We start from the raw sequence: 20,213 nt of genomic DNA, 5'->3' as shown, positions 1-20,213 counted from the left end.
ATGTATGTGTGTGTGTGTTTGTGTGCGAGACAGGGGAGAGGGGGAGTTTTGTTGTTGTTTATCGTAGGTGTACAGCCCCTTTAACCCACATCTCTCACTTTGAGGGACGAGGAACGAGACAGAGAGAGATAGCGTCACAGAGAGAGAGAGATAGCGTCAAAGAGAGAGAGAGAGAGAGAGAGCACAATTATAAATATATTTTTACGTACTTGAGAAAAGACATTCTCACATACTTACACACAACTCCACACCTCAAATTTTTGTTGAATTCTGTTGTTTTTCTCCCTTCATCGTCATGACAAGAGTGAAAACAGCAACAACACTGACTACACAAATTTACTGTGCTAAGTACATGTACTTGATTCTTCTCATCGACACCAGGGTCATTGTATAAACAGTATTGCACACATTCAGCGTATGGCAAACTTACAACACAGATTTAACTTGCAAACAACTTTTCTCAAGACCCTGTTACAGGTCACTAATTACCATCCAAAATTCCAGATAGTCACACAATACTTAGTCTTCATTTAACATGTACATGTACCACTTTTCACATAAGAAACCACATCCATTCATTTGCCTGCAAATCACACCAAGAGACAAAAGCTGGTTGGCTGAATGACACGAAAATGAAGCAACAACTTACACACTGGTTAGGTAACAATGAAGTAGCTTTGGTACAAATATATCCACATGTTTTCACTAATCACTTCTGTCTAATCATGGAACTACTCTTGGATGCTACACATTTTCTCCTTCTGATTATTTCCTCACAGCTATAGATCCTACACACGTCATAATCTGGCAATAATTAACTACATGCTAATTAGGGATTTCATTCATCTCGGCCTATAGCTACGCATTCTCTTGTCTGGAAACAATATCTTTGTTTCTAACTGAAGTTATTCACTTACGTTTGCACATTTTGTGTAAGCATACACATCAACAATAGTGACTGATTTCTCAACATTTGACACATCAACCTGAAATAATACAATGTACCTATAGCATCTCAAACAAAGATGCAAAGAAGTTAATAAAATACAACATTTCATGGGAAATTTGGGATCATGTCAAATCGGTGATTACAATCTGGAATACATGTAAGAATGAAAGACATCATTTAAACATAATACTGTACAACAAAAAATCAACACACCCATTGCTTATTTTCTACAATGGTAAACCACAACACAAATATGTACATTCATAACCACATTCCTGACATATCCTCTCTTTTTTTCTTTCTCTGTTTTCTACACCCAGGAGAAAAGATTTCAAATTTAGCAATACACACACAAATGTTGTGCCTCAAAGCACACAAAACATGGACAAATATAGTAAATTCACCACAGACTTCTATGTCAAACAAATGTCTGTCTGTTTTACTCTGTTCTTTCTTTCTTTTTTTCTCACCCTTTCAGAAACATTTTATAATTCACAGGAGTGTAGACTCAAGCATACAAGAAGTAGAACACTAGACTGGGTAACAAAATCATTCAAAACAAGCAAATAAGAATGCGGTGTGAATATACCTACCAAAAGAACCATGCAAAATGCACAATTTTCACACCAATAATCGCGCACAAGCAGACGCTCTCACGCTCTCATGTAACAGATTTCACAGTACAAACCAAAACACAACCTTTTCTTTAAAGTTCATTTCAGGAATTGCAAACAGCCACAAACAGAACACTTACACGCACAAATTCAACCAATTCACATTAAATAGAAGCTTTTCTGTACACTGCTTAAATACATACATACAACAAAACTGACTGCGTCTTACCTCGACCTAGGGGGAGATAGTTCCTTTCATGCTACGTTCAGTTTACACAACGCACCATATTCACCTCGAGCACTTCAACATCCAACTTTGGCCCATTGGACTGGCCATGACACTAAAACAATTACAGGAACAAAGATATATGAAAACGTCTGACACTGACCTATGTTTCCAAAACAATACATCAATTCTGAGCATGGATCACAAAAACTACTCTGACATGTGTCTTGGAGCTCATCAAAAAGTCTGATTTCAGCCAAAAGTCTGAAGATTCTCATGTGTTGAAAAACCATGCACTGACCTCAAACAAACACACACACGGTACACTAACTGGATGATGTTGATTTGACAAATTACTACCCTGTGACTGGGGACTACATGCACAGATATTTTGGAAAAGATCAAATTTACAGAAAAAAATGACTTCTATATTCCTTCACACCCACTCCATGAAGTTAATAAAGAAGGAATTAATGTGTCAGACACACATGATGATGAATTCAAATCACAAAGCCTCCTGCATGTATTTTCACTCTGCAGAGTCTAGTACAGCCTGTTTTAAACCAGGGCAGAATGTGGGACAGATGGATGATGCCTGTGATATTGTATAACCCGTCAACCGTGAACATCATTCCAAGGAAAAGAAGCATCTAAAACAAAAATAGACTGCCACAGACAGTTTTGTAATGTTAATTATTTCGACGTTCAATTATGCAGCCATTTCCGTATTTTTAGTCTCGAGCATTTTAATGGACTAAGCACTGCAATAGATGGACATACAATAGTCGCAGAAAGTGTTGATTATGTATGTCACGGTGCCGGTGATAGAAGAAAAGCTCATGCACACAGCATGTGCAACTAACATCAGAATATCTTCATGCTTTTGTAACTGAAGGAGGGCAAATTTGTGCTTAGGTGGGAAAATAAGGACATGATTGTTTTAGTTGGAGAAAACACACGGTTGTTAACCCTGTTGTCCTGTTCGATGTCTTACCCTATCTGTGACGGTGTATACTGCTGCAAGGATATGAAAACACAAACACTGTGGCAAGCTGTGTGAAATCCTAGAGACCCCAGTCCTTTATACACCTTGGGTGCACAGACATTCTAAATCAGCAACGGACGACAAAAACAAATAAGCAAACAAAAAATCCTCCCATCAGCAACTCTGCTCTTGTGGACACTAACCCTGCTACATGTACTATAAACATCTCTTCAAAAATCAGAACAACCACCTTTAGGTCTTTTTCACATGATTTGCATCTGTAATTCTACAGACACTGCCCACCTAAGACATTGATCATTCTAACAGAGTTTTAATTTTAGTTGACCTGTTGACTACTGTAGCTCAGGAAACTTACAAAAATACCTGTGATTAGATGTCTTTACTGAAACTAGACAACACAATGTCCTCACATTGCAGGTGTCCTCTGGTGACAGTTAATTAAACTCTGGTCAAGTTAACAACAAGTACAGCAAAAGGTGTCCTTTCATTGGAACTGTCCTGTCATTAAAGGTGTCCCACGAAACAGACAAATTCACTCTCCTCTACTGCTCCACAATACAATGTCAGTCCTGCATCCACAATGCAAATATATACATTCATAAGAACACATCACAGTACTCCCAAAACTTGGTGCAATGTTTGAATTATTGTTGAGGGAAGGTGTTCCGTCAAAGACTGTTATTTCCGCTTGTGTAGTTGATGTTGATGAATGAGGCTTGATGTCTTATTTTTCTTCCTGCATCATTTCTTTGACTTCTTGGATACCTGTGGAGGGAAAATAAAATAATATTTGTCATTCTCTTCTTTCATTGCAAAATATTCACTGTCATTTCTTATCTCTATATTCCTTTGTTTCTCATTTAAGAGTGCGTGTTTGTGTGTGTGCAATCGTAAAAAAGATAAAAACAAATTTAACAAAAAGAATAAATACAGTGGAACCCCCCTTTTAGGACCCCCCCCCCCCTTTAATAATTCCTCCCTTTTAAGACCCTGTTCTCTCAGACTTGCTATTAGTAACCTCTGTATATTTATCCCCATTTTAAGACTCCCTCCTTTTTATATTTAGTCAAGTTTTGACTAAATATTTTAACATCGAGGGGGAATCGAAACGAGGGTCGTGGTGTATGTGCGTGTGTGTGTGTGTGTGTGCGTGTGTGTGTGTGTGTGTCTGTGTGTGTGTGTAGAGCGATTCAGACTAAACTACTTGACCGATCTTTATGAAATTTGACATGAGAGTTCCTGGGTATGAAATCCCCGAACGTTTTTTTCATTTTTTTGATAAATGTCTTTGATGACGTCATATCCGGCTTTTCGTGAAAGTTGAGGCGGCACTGTCACGCCCTCATTTTTCAACCAAATTGGTTCAAATTTTTGTCAAGTAATCTTCGACCAAGCCCGGGGTTCGGTATTGCATTTCAGCTTGGTGGCTTAAAAATTAATTAATGACTTTGGTCATTAAAAATCGGAAAATTGTTAAAAAAAATAAAAATTTATAAAACGATCCAAATTTACGTTTATCTTATTCTCCATCATTTGCTGATTCCAAAAACATATAAATATGTTATATTCGGATTAAAAACAAGCTCTGAAAATTAAATATATAAAAATTATTATCAAAATTAAATTGTCCAAATCAATTTAAAAACACTTTCATCTTATTCCTTGTCGGTTCCTGATTCCAAAAACATATAGATATGATATGTTTGGATTAAAAACACGCTCAGAAAGTTAAAACAAAGAGAGGTACAGAAAAGCGTGCTATCCTTCTTAGCGCAACTACTACCCCGCTCTTCTTGTCAATTTCACTGCCTTTGCCATGAGCGGTGGACTGACGATGCTACGAGTATACGGTCTTGCTGAAAAATGACAGCTACTTGACTAAATATTGTATTTTCGCCTTACGCGACTTGTTAAGACCTCATTTTGTCAGATTTTTTGAGATCTTAAAAAGGGCGTTCCACTGTACATAAATGTCACATTTGGTAAAAAAAAACACACAATTAAAGTATAGCAGAGCGTCCCAACTCTCCTACCTTGCTCAAAACACTTTTACTCTGTGACTGCTGAGCACGCAGGTCATCGATCTCGTCTTTCTGCTGAGTCAGCTTCTCGTTCATGCCTGCCAGGTGCTCGCTCATCATGCTCAGCTGACCTTCATAGCTTCTGGTTGTTGTCTGAAGCTCATCCTGTAATCAGAACAAAACCGTCAGGACAGTTCAATGGACGATTTTCGGAAATAATTCTGTCCGGTTTGCACAGGTTGTGAAAGAGTGAGTACCCTTGCATTTGCGCAGACAAACATTGCCATGTGCTTCCTGTACACATGTTTGAGACACGCCCTCTTGCTTGTGGCTGGCCTATAAGTATAATGTCATGTGGGAAATAATGTCACGCAAAAAGTAAATTTTAAGGGGCTTATTGTCCGTCAGGTCTTAATTGCCTATATTGGACATGAATTGGTTTATACGATTCGAGTTTTACGCCCTCGCGGCTTTTTGATGTATGCGTGTTTAGGTGGTATCAGCCATCTGCACTTATGGTAGAATGACCAAGATCTTTAACGTGCCATTGAGGTGACACGGGGGTGGGAGATGGATACCGTCTCTGGGTCTGCACATAAAGTTGACCCGTGTCCGTCCCGGCCCGGATTCGAACCAGCGACCTCTCGATCACAAGTCCAGTGGTCTACCACCTGAGCTACCCGGGCCCCCTAATGTCACGCTGGAAAACTTTCCCTAGACATTACAGGCCAATCACTAGCGAGAGGGGGTGTCTCAAACATGTGAACAGGAAGATCATGGCAATGTTTGTCTGTGCAAATTAATGCAAGGGTACTCACTCTTTCACAACCCACACAAACCTGACAGAGTTATTGCCGGAATTCCTCTATTGACTTTGAGCTTGCTGTGCAAAATCACTGCAGCTATGGTGCGTTGCAAGTGACACTTTGCTGAATGAAATGAGTTTTCCCAAGGAAAGCACCAAACAAATAATGCTCTCTATTGCCCTTCAAACATTGAAAAAGATTCAGTCTGTAGAAGTCAGAAGGTTCTGCTCATAAATGTACAGGAAGAAAACAGCCCCCCAAATACACTGGAACCCCCCGTTTAGGACCCCTGTTTTAAGGCCACCTCCTAGTTCTAAAGCCTTTTTGTTAATCATTTTCTTCCACTTTAAGACTTCCCCATTTTAAAGCCCTCGGCTCATTTTCACAAAGCGAAAGTGGGACTTCCACCAATCAGACCCCGCGGCTGACTCTCACCCAATTGGGTAGCACCAACTTTTGCTTTGTGCATCTCAGCCCACATTTCCTCCGTTTATTTTACATCTTAAAAGAGAATTTTACTGCATCACCCTTCAAACTTTGAGAGAAGAAAATTGACTCTGAAGTCGGAATGTTTTGTCGATAACGGTAAAGAAAGAAAACTGACTGTAAAAAAACAAAAAAAACTGACCCCCAAATGTGTGTAAACAGTACCTTGAGCTGTGCTAAAACTTGACTTGCTGTCTTAAGTTCCTCTTCTGCATTTCCTTTCGACCTCTCTGCCAGTCGCAGCTGTTTGTGAAGCGCTCGAACCTGTACACACAATCAGCTTGATAACATTTATAACAGTGAGAATTGGCAAATACACTGCCAGAGAGACAGACTGGCAGTCAGACTGGCAGACAGACGTGGTAAAAATACATGCATGGTTTTTATATCTGATTTAATGTATAGTTTCTTTTCACATTGGTCACTGATGTTCATTTAGAACTTTGACAATATTATAACCCTTGCTACTTTCATTAAAGTGGCAAGGGCACTCAAACAATTAAAAAACAAACAAAAATGTACCTCCAGTTTAAGAATCCCATCTTTTTAAAATCTAATTTTCTCAGATTTGTTCAGGTCTTAACAGGGGGTAGGACTGTGCATTAAACAAAACCCCCAAACACTGTACTGACCTCAGCGTGGAAGTTGACCGCCTTGCTATCGGCCAGTTGTAGCTGTAGCGTCATGTCGTTGATGCGCTGAGTGAAGTGGGTTTTGATCAGCTGCTCCCTGGTCTCTGCATCCCCTGCGCCTGCATCTTTCTGCACTTCTAACTGACCTATCTGAAATACAAAAACAAGATCAATATTATTTTCTTTATAAAAAAAACCATGTACACCAAAAAAATACCTTGGAATACACCACCACCGCCCCCCTTTCTAGGATATGTGGGGGGGGGGGGGGTGTGTGTGTGTGTGTGTCTTAAAATCAAGGTAAATCAGCAGATGTTAGGATCAGGATGTTAGATGCGACATTCACTCTCCCTTTGTCTCTCACAAACACATGTACATACATAGAGGCTTAAACAGAAAGGACTAACACACACACACTCACACACACACACACACACACACACTCACTCACAAACACACCAAACACACACACACACCAAACACACACACACATACACACACACACACACACACACAGCACATGAAGGACATAGTTAGCTTGAAAACATTTTGTACACAACTAACTCGCCATCAACACACAAGTACGTACGTACACATGTACAGACAGACAGACAGACACACACACACACACACATAAAGACTGACACCCCAGCCTCCCCCCTCCCCCAACACACACACAAATTCTTCTCCATCCTGCCTTACCATAGTAGTCTCTATAGGGCCGCTAGATCCAGAGCCAGTAGATTCTGTACGTCTGCTTGAAGACGGCACAGACAGAACATCAATGTTGTCCTCTATAGACCCAGCAACACTGGTTAGTGCGCTGCCAACACCGCTTGAACTTCGCAGCATCTCCATCTCTTGTTCTAGTTTCTTGACTTTCTGCAAATCAAAAGAGAAAATAAGTTCATCACCTGGTGAGCTACCACTGAAATGACTGTTCAGCTAATAGTTTTCACCACCTCTCCCTCTCTCCCCTCCCCCTAATACAGTCCTATGCTCCTCACACACAGTTAGTGATACACACGCATTCTTTTTCTCTTTCTGCCTTGACACACTATTAATTTCCAAGCCTAACAACATCTGTGTCACCCCTCAAACTACACATCCCATCTGTGTAGCTCGTCGTTACTTTCTATATGAAGAGGTTTCCCCTTAAGCATGCAGTATTCTGTTCCAGCCTACCCATTTTGTAAAACTCTCAGCCACCCACACATTCTCTCATCTATTCCCCCCAACTCTAAGCTACCCCTATACAGAGGAACCCCCCTTTTAAGACTTCTAAACATTCGAGAAAATCGGGTCTTAAAAAGGAGGGAGTTTTAAAATGGGGGTAATCTTACAAAGATTATGAACAGTAAGTCTGAGAAAACAGGGTCTTAAAAAGGAGGGAGTCTTAAATTGGGGGGTCTTAAAAGGGGGGGTTCCACTGTATTTCCCTCACCTGTTGCTCGTTGTCATATTTGATCCTGAGAAGCTGTAGCTCCAGCACCCAGTGTTCCTTCTCCTGTTCCAGACGGCCCACTTTCTCCTGAAAGACGGTGATCTGTTTGGCCAGACCCTCCTTGTTTTCTGCTGAGCTCAGCAACGTCTTGCGATTCTGCACCGCGACCTTGTGCGGCACCGACTCTGTTCGCGGCTGTGGAGACAACAATGTGACAAAAAGATCTTTACAATTCCTTGTTTTCTTTGGCTTAAACGTTTTATTTCCATTTTACTTGTATATGGAATTTACATACATTTATAAACAACAACAAGCCACCTTGTGGGGTACCGACTCTGGTCCGACTGTGGAGACAACAATGTGAAAAAAATATCCTTACTTTGCAACAGTGAGCCGTGAAAAGCATTTGACGAGAAAATGTGTTTTGGTGCCAATTCCTTGTTTTTCTTTGGTTTAAACAATGTTTTATTACACCCCCGGTATAGGGGTGTGTATAGGTTTCGCTCGATGTGTTTGTTTGTTTGTTTGTTTGTTTGTTTGTGTTCGCATATAGATCTCAAGAATGAACGGACCGATCGTCACCAAACTTGGTGAACAGGTTCTATACATTCCTGAGACGGTCCTTACAAAAATTGGGACCAGTCAAACACACGGTTAGGGAGTTATTGGTGGATCAAAATTATACAAGGACTTATAGAGGGACATCTTCATGGTCAAAGGGAAATAACCATTCTCACTCAGTCACTGCCACCAACTGAGAAGGTTATTTCCCTTTGACGGGGGTGTTTTTCCTACCTCGTAGGAATTTCTTGTTTCCATTTACTTGCACATGAAATTTACATACATTTATAAATATGAAAACAACAAGCCCATGGCTGATGGTGGTGTTTCCTCGTTTTCTTTCTTTTTCTTTTTTCTGTCCCCTGACGTTTTGGCGGATGCTTATTCTTTATTTTGGGTAAGCTGGACTACAGCCTACAGGTTTGTCTGACTTTCCATTGCCGGTAGCTTTCATTGATTTATTGCTTAATAACTACATTTCGTAAATCTTATTTCTCTTTTCGAACCTACGACAACAAATATAGGGCTTTCAAGTTTTCTTAGCAAGTTCACTACATGAAGCCATCTTTTAACATTAGTAAGTATTAACAAGAAGGGCAAAGCCCATACGACTCACATGCTTGACCTTGACCTTTACATGACCTTGACCTTCAGGGTCAAGGTCAAATAACTAAACCTAGCAATGACATCATACACTAAGAACTGCTTTACACATTTTTCCTACCAAAATACATGTGACCTTGACCCAAGGTCAAGGTCATCCAAGGTCATGCAACACAAAGCTGTTAATTCAAGACATAGGAAGTACAATGGTGCTTATTGGCTCTTTCTACCATGAGATATGGTCACTTTTAGTGGTTCACTACCTTATTTTGGTCACATTTCATAAGGGTCAAAGTGACCTTGACCTTGATCATATGTGACCAAATGTGTCTCATGATGAAAGCATAACATGTGCCCCACATAATTTTTTAGTTTGAAACAGTTATCTTCCATAGTTCAGGGTCAAGGTCACTTCAAAATATGTATACAATCCAACTTTGAAGAGCTCCTGTGACCTTGACCTTGAAGCAAGGTAAACCAAACTGGTATCAAAAGATGGGGCTTACTTTGCCCTATATATCACATATAGGTGAGGTATTCAATCTCAAAAACTTCAGAGAAAAAGGGAAAAATAGCTGTTTTTTAGACAACATTTATGGCCCCTGCGACCTTGACCTTGAAGCAAGGTCAAGATGCTATGTATGTTTTTTGGGGCCTTGTCATCATACACCATCTTGCCAAATTTGGTACTGATAGACTGAATAGTGTCCAAGAAATATCCAACGTTAAAGTTTTCCGGACGGATGGACGGACGACTCGGGTGAGTACATAGACTCACTTTTGCTTCGCATGTGAGTCAAAAATGCATCTTCACAAACACACACATTACTCTCTCTTGATCTTTCAAAATTAGACACCCCCACAAGAAACAAAAATGACACCCAAAAAAACTTACCCCAGAGCTGAGGGAGGTGAGGTAGGTGGCAGCCATGTGTCTAAACCCTGTGACAGCCGGGTGGGAGCGAGGTCCGTCAAACGCTGGCTCCTTGCCGATGCTGCTACCCCGTGTTCGGTACCCTGCTCCCTCCGCAAAAAAGTCCAGGTTGCCAGACATAAATGCTGACATCTGGAATTGATAGCAGAGTTTGGTTTAAATGACTATTGTGTTAATGAGTAAACTAAGATACATGTATTCTTCCAACAGAGGACATCTGAATCTTAAACTACAAACAGATGCTTCAGTGAAAGGGTGGACATGTGTTAGAATGTCAAAACTCCTAGAGACAGCACACGAAAGACAGAAATGGAAATGTCATAGCTTCTTCATCTGCGGTGTCCTCCCAATGACCCTCCCAGTGGGGTGTTGCAGGTAGCTCTGTTTCCTCCTTGGGGATGAAGCTACCAGGGGAAGGGATTGTGTTGGAGGTGCGGGTAGAGGGGTAGCCCTCCCGGTGCTCCCCCTTGGACCTCCCTAGTCTAGGACCCTGGGTCTTCGCGAGGTGGCCATTGTGGCGTAATCCCTCCGGACTAGCATAACGTTTCCCTATCCCAAGACCGACCGTGCGTGGTCTATGACCACATCCTCTACGAGGTGACCCTATCAACTAGGCAGCGCAAGCCCCTAGGCGAAACACGGCGGATCTAGAGGAGAGAACCTCGATAAAAAATTTGAGCTGCCATGAAGACGGAGCATGTTGGCTGAGGACAGCGGGCAGACCTCCTGTGCCGACACCCATCTACAGGAGAAAACCAGGCATGCAGGCATCAAACCCAACATGGCCATACAAACGGAAAAAAAACACAAAAAAAAACGGACCCTCCCAGTCACTGAGGCAAAGTTATGATAGCAACACACTCTTAGAACACATACACATGAGTTGTTCCTCGGTACTGGTGACAGAAAGGGGAGAAAGTAGTCAAATTTAAATCTCTAGTTTTGTTTTTGAAATATTGCTTTTCATAAAGCAGAAATACTGTAGTATCTGTTGTACATAAGAAAAAATCACTGGTTCACATGGTTCCTACATAATCTAACTTTTAAAGCTGGTTCTTGTGTGTCTGTGTGTATGTTTGTATGATGACGATAGGACCCGAAACGGCTGCACGGACTGAGACAGGAATTGCAGAGAATGTTCTTTGCCACTCGAGTCGTGTCATAAGGTACTTTTGGAATAGCAAATTTGAAAGGATTCTTCAAAAAACGGCGGAAAACATTATATACCCTGTGAGCTATCGAGGATCCTCCCCGTCTGGGCTGTCGAAACATGGTCTTGTTAAAAGACGTTTTCAAATGCGGTTAACGGGGAGATACACTCGAAGCACATTTAGCGAAGTTATGTTGCCAAATCATCAAAGATCAACATTTCACTACACGGATCGATGCACACAGTCGAAATAGATGTGACTTTCACACGACCGAAGACTACTTACTAGCAGACTAGCAGACGACAAGATCTAAATATTTAGATCAGTGTAAGAGCAATCCGTTGAAGAACAGTTACTCCGCTTATTCGTCTTCAGTTAAGCTTATTTCCCCTGCCATAAATTTCCTTGCAGATCTGCAGTCGCGTAGTGAAATGAACTAGTGTCATCGGAAGATTCTTCTCAGTCAATGATCAAAGCACAGTAAGTTCTATGCTGACAAAAGTCACTTTCGGACAACACGACGATTGACTTAATTTATGAGCCCAAAGGTAACAATATCGACAAGAATGTACGCATTTGACATTAAATGAAACATTCATAGACAGTTTCCAACTCACCAGATCTGCCAAAGAGCCGTCATTCGTGAAAAAACGATGATTTTAATCAGACAGGTATCGGAAACAAGCCTTGGTCACCTGCGTTATTCCTTCCAAGGCGACGTGACGGTGCCACATTTGTTTGTTTATGGCTGTTTATCGCGAAACAACACAGTTGAAATTTGTGTGTAAAATACCACAAATTTGTGGTGAATCAGTTCGTCATCTGCGTTTCGATTGTAATTAAGTCAGATTGGAGTTACTTTGAATCGAAGGCGAGGGTAACCTGCGTTATTTGTGGGACATCGTGAACAAATTTGATTGCAATATTTTATACAGAAAGTAAATTTCAATGATTCTGGCTCAGACTTGTAGATCTGTTATGCAGTGTGTTGGTAGTGTATCTGCTTTTCTGCTATGAAGCTCATTTGGAGTGATACGCTGATCGAAGTGGGGTACCCTATGTGGGACATCAGCCGTATGCAGATTACGCCTCAGAACACTCTCGCATTTCACAAAGACAACAATAATTTGCAACATTTCAAGAACTGCATCAGTTTTATTAGATACTATTTCAACAACAACAGCACAAACACGACTATTATCAACAACACAGAACGGGAGGTAAGTCTTCAAAGACGCACCAAGTGTGCGTTCCCGTTTTTGGACGCCATTTTTGCTGGCATTTTCACAGTAAATCTTAATATTTCCATATCTATTGAATGATTTTGGTATTTTCTTTGATTGTGCCGATTCTCCTATCTCTCTGGCATGTACTGGGTGCTTTGTGACCAGTTTCTCCCCTAGACTGTATTGAAAAATGCGTCCGTGTGAGCTGACCCCCACTTGTGACCAGTAGCAAAGAACAACTCACATACACACAAACATGGAAATATGTCTTAAAATTATTTAATCAATAGGTATACTGGCAAGTTAAGAGCTCATTATTCTTGCCTCTAAAGCACATATTCTCCCTTACCTTGCCTGTGCTTGTGACAAGGGATATGAGAGATGACACTACACACTCGTCTGTTGTTTTCAGCTTCTGTGTAGCAGTCGGTAACTGATGCTCCAAGGATACTTTGGAGTTGTAATGCTTTGACACCTCTGAAACCGCAAAATGACAATCGATCAAGAGTGACATGAAAACCCAAATGCTGACAATGATACAATGAACATTTTCAGTTTTGAACAATCCAATGATAATCGATTCACCTGTTGCAACCACAGGTATGAAATACATCAAACATAAAAGTAAAACTGCAAAGAGGACAGCAATAGCATGTGTTCTGTGAATCAGACACACTGCTGCCTGTGTCCTAAAAGACAGATATACTTAACTACATCAAACTATAGTAAAGTAAAGTAAAGTAAAGTAAAGTATAGTAAAGTGAAGTGAAGTGAAGTGAAGTGAAGTGAAGTGAAGTGAAGTGAAGTGAAGTGAAGTGAAGTGAAGTAAAGTAAACTAAGCTACAATAAAGACTCTAACTACAATCCAACCTGTCCTTGCGACCGCCTCTAAAATACAACTTGCCTGCCCTAAACAACCACTCGCAAGGATCCCAGACCAAATTGTCTTCTAAATAATTCACCTTTCCATAATGACCGCCTGTCTACAATGCTCACTGTTGATCAGTCCCTTGGCTGGACTGTATCATCCTCACCTTTTATTGCCTCGTGCAGCTGATCAAGGTTTGCGCTCAGAAGTCTGAAGAACCTGGGATGACTGGACTGAGGATGACCCTCCAACTGCTTACCTGTAAAATGTACACAGTCACAACCTAGCTCGGTAAACCCTCCAACTGCTTACCTGTAAAATGTACACAGTCACAACCTAGCTCAGTAAACCCGATACACTCTCTAATGCATTATTATTACAGAAACAAGGACAGATTAAAAGTTATGTCAAGCCCCCCCACCCCTATCTTGTACTATGTCAGGTTGTTTTTAATGTTGTTGAGCGTACCCAAACATAACAATTGTGGGACCACTTGGTACAGTGATGTTGACTCTGTCATCTAAATGGGACGAAATACGTGTATACCCATTTTCAATCACCCACCAGAAAGGCAAATGTACTACATCTTCGAAGGAGTGCAACCTCAGGTAAAAAAAATCTAGTCCCTCACTGACTTTGTACAGGCTTGCACTTAAAATAAACTCCAAACCTACACACCTACTGCAGTGTCAATTGTAACCACAAAAACCCTGAAATACTAACTTTGAGTGGCCAAAATGGCAATGTACGTGTCCATCTTGTTAAAGATGGCGTTGAGGCGAGTGAGGGATTTCAACAGCTCTCTGTTCTTGCTGGCCAGGGTGGAGGTACACGACGATACCTGGCTCTCCTCTTCTAGACTGCAATCAGACATTGTGGTTTTTTAATTCGATCTTCCTCTTTGAGAAGAATACTACTTCTTCTTCTTCGTTCATGGGCTGAAACTCCCACGTTAACTATGTTTTTGCACGAGTGGGCTTTTACGTATATGACTGTTTTAACCCCGCCATTCAGGCAGCCATATGCCGCTTTCGAGGTAAAGAATGATACAAAATCAAAAATTTTTAATTAAATTTTGATTTAATATAATATACTTACCCAATTCTTATGAATGCATTGACTTTAGTCCCACATGCTAGATGTCGAAAAAACCACTCAAATTACCTGCCCTTAGTAGGGTGGTAACCAAGCTAAAAGCGACGCCATAGCCGTTGCTATGGCCTGACCTTCCTCGGTTACCCATAACCCCCTGCGCACCACGTGAGCGCCAGCATCCGTAATAATCATTCGAGACTATTAATCAAACAAACACCCCAAGGACATAATCCAGCGGGGATGGATGGGAGGGTATTAACTATAAGAATTGGGTAAGTATATTATATTAAATCAAAATTTAATTAAAAATTTTCGATTTAATCACATATTCTTACTCCAATTCTTATGAATGCAGATTCCTCCTAAAGGTGGAGGGAACCTACTTATGTCCTTGTAAGAACCTGCCCTGCAGCAACTAAAACCAGCAATGAACTGGAGCCGTCTAGCCGCGTGCAGGAGATATCCCGAAGATAGAAACCGATGAACACATCATCTGATCCCCAGAAAGCCGTTTGCAAAGCTTCGCCTAGGCGACCAGAACGCAACACGGCAATAAAGGAAGCACAAAATCTGTACCCGAGCTGTTGGCAAACCTCGCATTGGCGAGAGGAACACCACCAGCCAGAGAAGAACACCAGACTCTGGACTCCCGAACGCCTGAAAAGGAATAGAGGGAGGACTGAACGCCCCCCCCCCCCCTGTTCAAAACGCACCACTCATAGGACTATCCTATGAAAGTAGCAGAGCCCCTAGAGAGAGACAAATAAAAGATGTCTCTTTCGCTCCATTGTAAAGAAATAAGAACCTGAGCTAAAGCTCGTGGTTCCAAAAGACAGAAAAGTCAAAAAAGGGATTAAAAAAGTCTAACCAGACAGTTAGAAAATCCGAATCTCCCGGAGCGAGGATCCTCCCGAGAGGAGGGAATCAAACACCAGAGGATATTGACCAGGTTTCTGAAACCCCAAAACCTGGCCAAAAACCGTGAACAAACGGAACCAAAAGCCCTAAGGCCACATCCTCTGGCAAACCCCAAAAACGCATGCGCCTCACTGCCCTATAGGGCTGAGGCCCAGAGTAAGTAGAACAAAGTCCCACGCGCTAAACAAGGGGGAGCCTCTAAACCTCGTAAAACAAAGTCCCTTGATCATGCCCACAAGAGCGCCATGAGCAACAGAAGAGAGGCCTATTTGTTTCAAAACAGCTGAGATAGCCGAGACGCCGGAACCTCAAAGAAGAGGCCCAGCTGCCCAAAGCCAAAAACTGAAACAGAGGTGAAAAACCACCTGGCTTGAGAGAGGGGCGCTAAGGAGTTGCACCCCCGCTCTAAATCCCCAATTGGCCAAGGAGGCCAAAAAAGGAGCATACACAGATAAAGTGGAGGAAATATATGCTTCATGCCCAAAGACCAGAGTCAGAACCCATGATCTAAAACACAAACAGCACGCCTCCAGACCCGTAAGCAGATGGGCCAACCCCTGTGCAAGCCCTGAGAGGACCTGTTGAGCGAGTCGGCCAGATCGCAGAGCTGGCCGGGGAGATATTCCCCTGAGAAAATGATTTAGTGTGAAAACCCAATCAGAATCCCTTATACTCTGTCTGACAGGGAGTGAGAACTTGCTCACCCCAGCTAGTTCACATAAGAAGCAACAGAAGAATTGCCCGAATGCAACAGGACATGCCTGTAAATAGCCAAAAAGAAAGGCTAGTAGACTAAGAGCTACTGCTCCTAACCCCAGGCAAAAGAGAAGCCCAAGGAGTTGCGTCTACATCACAGCCTCAAGACTGCAAATGCCAGTGCAGGCCCCATCCAGACGAAAACGCATCCATAAAGCGGTCTAAGTCCGGGGGGAAACAAAGCTAAGGAAAAAAACACCCTGAGCTATCCAAAAGGATTCCAGCCACCTTCCCGCGTGGAGGAACCCACTCTGGAGGAGGGCCCTCATGTCCCAGACCTGTGAGGCCGAACCCCCAAAAAACTTGAGGAAAGACTAGAGGGCCAGCATAGCTATCGATACCGTCCGACCGAAGATCGGGTCTAAAGACCCCGCAGAGGCCTGCTCTCGTGCCAGTCTGGCAGTGAAAAGAGCTTAAAGCCTCCCTATTCTCTCTTGTGTGAAGAACAAACCTTCCAAGAGACAAAGTCGAACAGCATGCCCAGGTAAAAACCTGGGATAAGGACAGCTCGGAATTTTGCCTGGTTACTGAAAGCACCAGGCAAAAAGCCTGGTTCAACACCAAAAGAAAGTGCAGCTGACAAGCTGATTGACCTTGAAAAAGCTCAACCAGCCCCCGAGATAGTCCAGAGACCAACACCCCCCAGAAACCGAGCCCTTTCCTGTGTGCAGAAACGCAGAAGGAAAGCTCATGTGAGAGCACAGAGGAAAATCTCAGCCAAAGCTAAAAGCTCTAGCCCATGCCGACCCACCTCCCGCAGAGAGGGAGGAGACACTGAACCAAAACACCCCTTTGTAACCGGGAGCGCATAAACGCGCTGCCAGAGGTCCAAGAAGGAAGGGAAAGATTCCGGCTATTGAGTAGGTTTTAACAACCCCCGAAAAAGCCTGACCCTTGCTTCCTGCAACCAGCGTGAAATCAAACCCCTTGTAAAAGAAGGAGATCACACCAAGCAAAAACAGTGTGGGCCTAAAACGTCACCGAGAAACTCCTCCGCTCGGTGACGACCCTAGCCCAAGCTGCCAGCAGCCTGGCTAAAGCCTTATCCAAGGCATCCTCCCTAACCCAAAAGAGCGTTCAGGGAGGATAAGATTGCCTATAAGGAAGCACAGAAGAGAGTCTCAGCCAAAGCAGAAAACTCCAAACCATGCCATCTTAGCTCCTCCAGAGAGGAGAGGGAGGAGTAACATCATGAAAACCCCATGTTCCCTGTGGTCTGTAAGCGAAGCCAGGAAACTAGCCCCTGGCAATAAAAAAGTCCGGATCAGACCCTGAGCCTGAAAATTCCCTGCTATCTTCTTCCGCACTAAAAGTGAGGACGAAGCAGCCTGAAACCCCGAAGCCAGCAGTCCCCTGCGTATGAAGCAGCGGGAAAGGTGTAGGCTGAAGACCACTATCCTAAGGTGCGGATCAAGCCAAAAAGTGTGGCATGTGGTAGGCAATCACCAGAGACTCAGCAAATGAAACAATTGCGAGAAAGCCTGTGAAAACCCCAAAGCCATCCCGGAAGAGGAAGGAAGAGAGACACCCCCAACCTATCCGGGACAAAGTAAACTGCAACAGCAGCCGCTCTATGTATGGGAAGCCTACAACCAGTAGACAACCCTATACACTCCCCCTCCTCAAACAAGGAGTCCGAAATCTAACCACCAGTTGTGTAAAAACACAAAAGGAGGGAAGACAGGGGAGGTCGCGCACTAAATACTCCTGCCGATAACACCGCCAAGAGTGTGGATGAAAAGCGTGATCAGTCTCTGACTGCCAACCCAAAACCGCCCACCTGAACAAGAGGTGGGGGGAAGAGGGGTTGGTAACTGGCACAGATCTCTGCCGAGAAGGAGAGAGAGTGGAGACAAGACAAAGCCGGGCCCGGCGCGTCTTACCCCACCCGCTGTGCGAGAGAAGCATGCCAGTGCTAAGAACCAGACTACCTGGTTTGAACCACAACTCACCCCAAGTGGGGAGGGGGGTGGTCCAGCACAGCCGTAACCCCTAGAGGGGGTAAGGACTGAAACAGAGAAACGGCCGTAAACGGCCGATCCTCACTCGTCCACCTGCCGAAGTCAAGTAGCCCTATCACTCACCCACCCCTAGGAGGGGGGGGGGGGGGGGGGGTGACCTATGCTGGCTAAGGACAACGTCCACTGGCCAGGCGATACTATAGCCGAGTCCCCGCAGACCATTGTGAATACAAAGAATGGGAGACTGGAGAGAAAGAGTATGTTCTGTCTCCGCCTGTCACAGGTAGACAGCCGTGCAGAGAACAAAACGGAGCAAAGCTCATTGTTCCCTGACCACTGTGCGAGACACCCTGCCGAGAACAAAAGAGAGTCAAGCTCATTGTTTCGCGACCGCTACCCGCGGCAAGCGCAGGCAGCTAACACAGCCACCTGTCCCAAAAGGAGCAAAGAAGGGGTATGTAACGTAGCCTGGAAAGCCGTACATAGCACCCCCGCTGTGAAGAAAGGCCTGAGCCACGCCATGCCCCAGATGGGGAGGGGGGTGGCTCGTCACAGCAGTAAGAGCGACGGAGAGAGACGAACCGAGCAACGGCCGACCCCCCTCCGTCCACCTGCCGTAGTCCTATAGCCTACCGCCCACCCACCCCAATAGGGGAGGAGAACGATTGTCGGGCCAGGACAATAGAGGCACAGACTGTGAAGACAGTCCAACAGCGCCCACCCCGTCCAACCCAGAGGGAGGGAAAGGGTGGAACGCTGCTCCACCCCTCACCCGATCCTGCCCGGTGGGCGGGAAAGAGTGAGCCACCGATACCCCCCCCCCACCCTGCCCCAAATGGAGCAGAGAAGGGGTATGTAACGTAGCCTGGAAAGCCGCCACCCGAACTCGCCCGGGGGGCGGGAAAGGGTGGGAAGCTAACACAGCCCCCTGCCCGCAAAGGGCAGAGTGGGACAAGCCCAGGCCGTGACTTACCGTGCCCCCCCACTCCCCCTTCCTCACGGTAAGGGGGCTGCATGACCGACCCAGCAGTGCTGTTTTAAAGCAAGCCGAGCGGCCAAAGCAGGCGGGGAGCTGGCCCCCTCTCCTAAAGGAGAGAGTGCTCGCGAACAACCCAGTCTACCAGTGGCAGAAAGGACTGAACCGAACCGGCCGTTTGCACCAGGCGACGGTGCGACGCAGGAGCGCCCCCCCTATCCCCCCCCCATTGGCGGGGGGCTGCGTAACACACTGTGAAGTACCGGCGGTAATCAGAGTGGTTAGACGCAGGCAGGGAGCAGGCCCCCCCTCCTAAAAGGAAGGGGTGCTCGAGAACAGCCCAGAGCCACCAGAGGCAAAAAACGGGCTGAACCGAACAGGCCATTTGCACTAGACCACAGTGCGAAGCTGACGAACGGGAGGGCGGGAACCGCCGATCACGCCTGAAACAGCTGAGAATACAGACACAAAACATCGTTAAGTCCCCCCAAAAGGAGGACATTGACTGATTCCTCTTACGCAGAGAAAGGGGAAAGAATAGCCACACGGCCACCCCCCCCCCCATCAGTCGCACCGACGACGATCCAACAAAAGGTCTATAAGGAGCCTAAAGGCTGATTAACCCCAACAGGGGAAGCGAGCTGTGAAAGAACTGAACCCGCCCTCGGAGGGATAGGAACATAAAAAGAAGTGCTGTTTGACGGATCTACGACCCGCATAATAGGCAAATCAAAGTTCTTAGGCTACTCTTAGGTATAGTTTTCTAAACCAGGCCAAGAGCCTTGTCACCTTCCAGTCTCGCGCCGAGTTTAGCTTTGTTGTCGGCCATTTTAAGACCGGCGAAAAACAGTCACCCAGAACAAAAAACTTCTGCGTGCGTGTTCAACACAAAGCTATCAACATTTATACCAAACATAAACAGGAAAGATCTCACCAAAAGGTAGACGGACAGGTAGACCCACAGGAAACCGGCTAGTCTC

At 44.2% G+C, this 20,213-nt stretch overlaps 1 protein-coding gene across 2 annotated transcripts in view; it reads right to left on the bottom strand.

Moving 5' to 3' along the window:
- Positions 1-257: 257 nt before the first annotated feature.
- The window catches only part of LOC138952719 (protein phosphatase 1 regulatory subunit 21-like), a 31,976-nt gene continuing 12,020 nt past the window's right edge, over positions 258-20,213 (bottom strand). For both annotated transcript variants that reach the window (XM_070324430.1, XM_070324429.1), the window contains exons 10-19: positions 14,251-14,387; positions 13,694-13,786; positions 13,009-13,136; positions 10,244-10,414; positions 8,185-8,379; positions 7,443-7,622; positions 6,741-6,890; positions 6,274-6,372; positions 4,829-4,981; positions 258-3,560 (exon numbers count right to left, since the gene is read on the bottom strand). In XM_070324430.1, coding sequence (XP_070180531.1) covers positions 3,537-3,560; positions 4,829-4,981; positions 6,274-6,372; positions 6,741-6,890; positions 7,443-7,622; positions 8,185-8,379; positions 10,244-10,414; positions 13,009-13,136; positions 13,694-13,786; positions 14,251-14,387 — 1,330 coding nt within the window. In that variant the 3' untranslated portion in view covers positions 258-3,536. The remainder of the gene's footprint in view (positions 3,561-4,828; positions 4,982-6,273; positions 6,373-6,740; positions 6,891-7,442; positions 7,623-8,184; positions 8,380-10,243; positions 10,415-13,008; positions 13,137-13,693; positions 13,787-14,250; positions 14,388-20,213) is intronic.

This window comes from Littorina saxatilis, linkage group LG17, assembly GCF_037325665.1.
Source record: "Littorina saxatilis isolate snail1 linkage group LG17, US_GU_Lsax_2.0, whole genome shotgun sequence".
Classification (NCBI taxonomy): domain Eukaryota; kingdom Metazoa; phylum Mollusca; class Gastropoda; order Littorinimorpha; family Littorinidae; genus Littorina; species Littorina saxatilis.
This window is presented reverse-complemented; position numbering and strand designations above follow the sequence as displayed.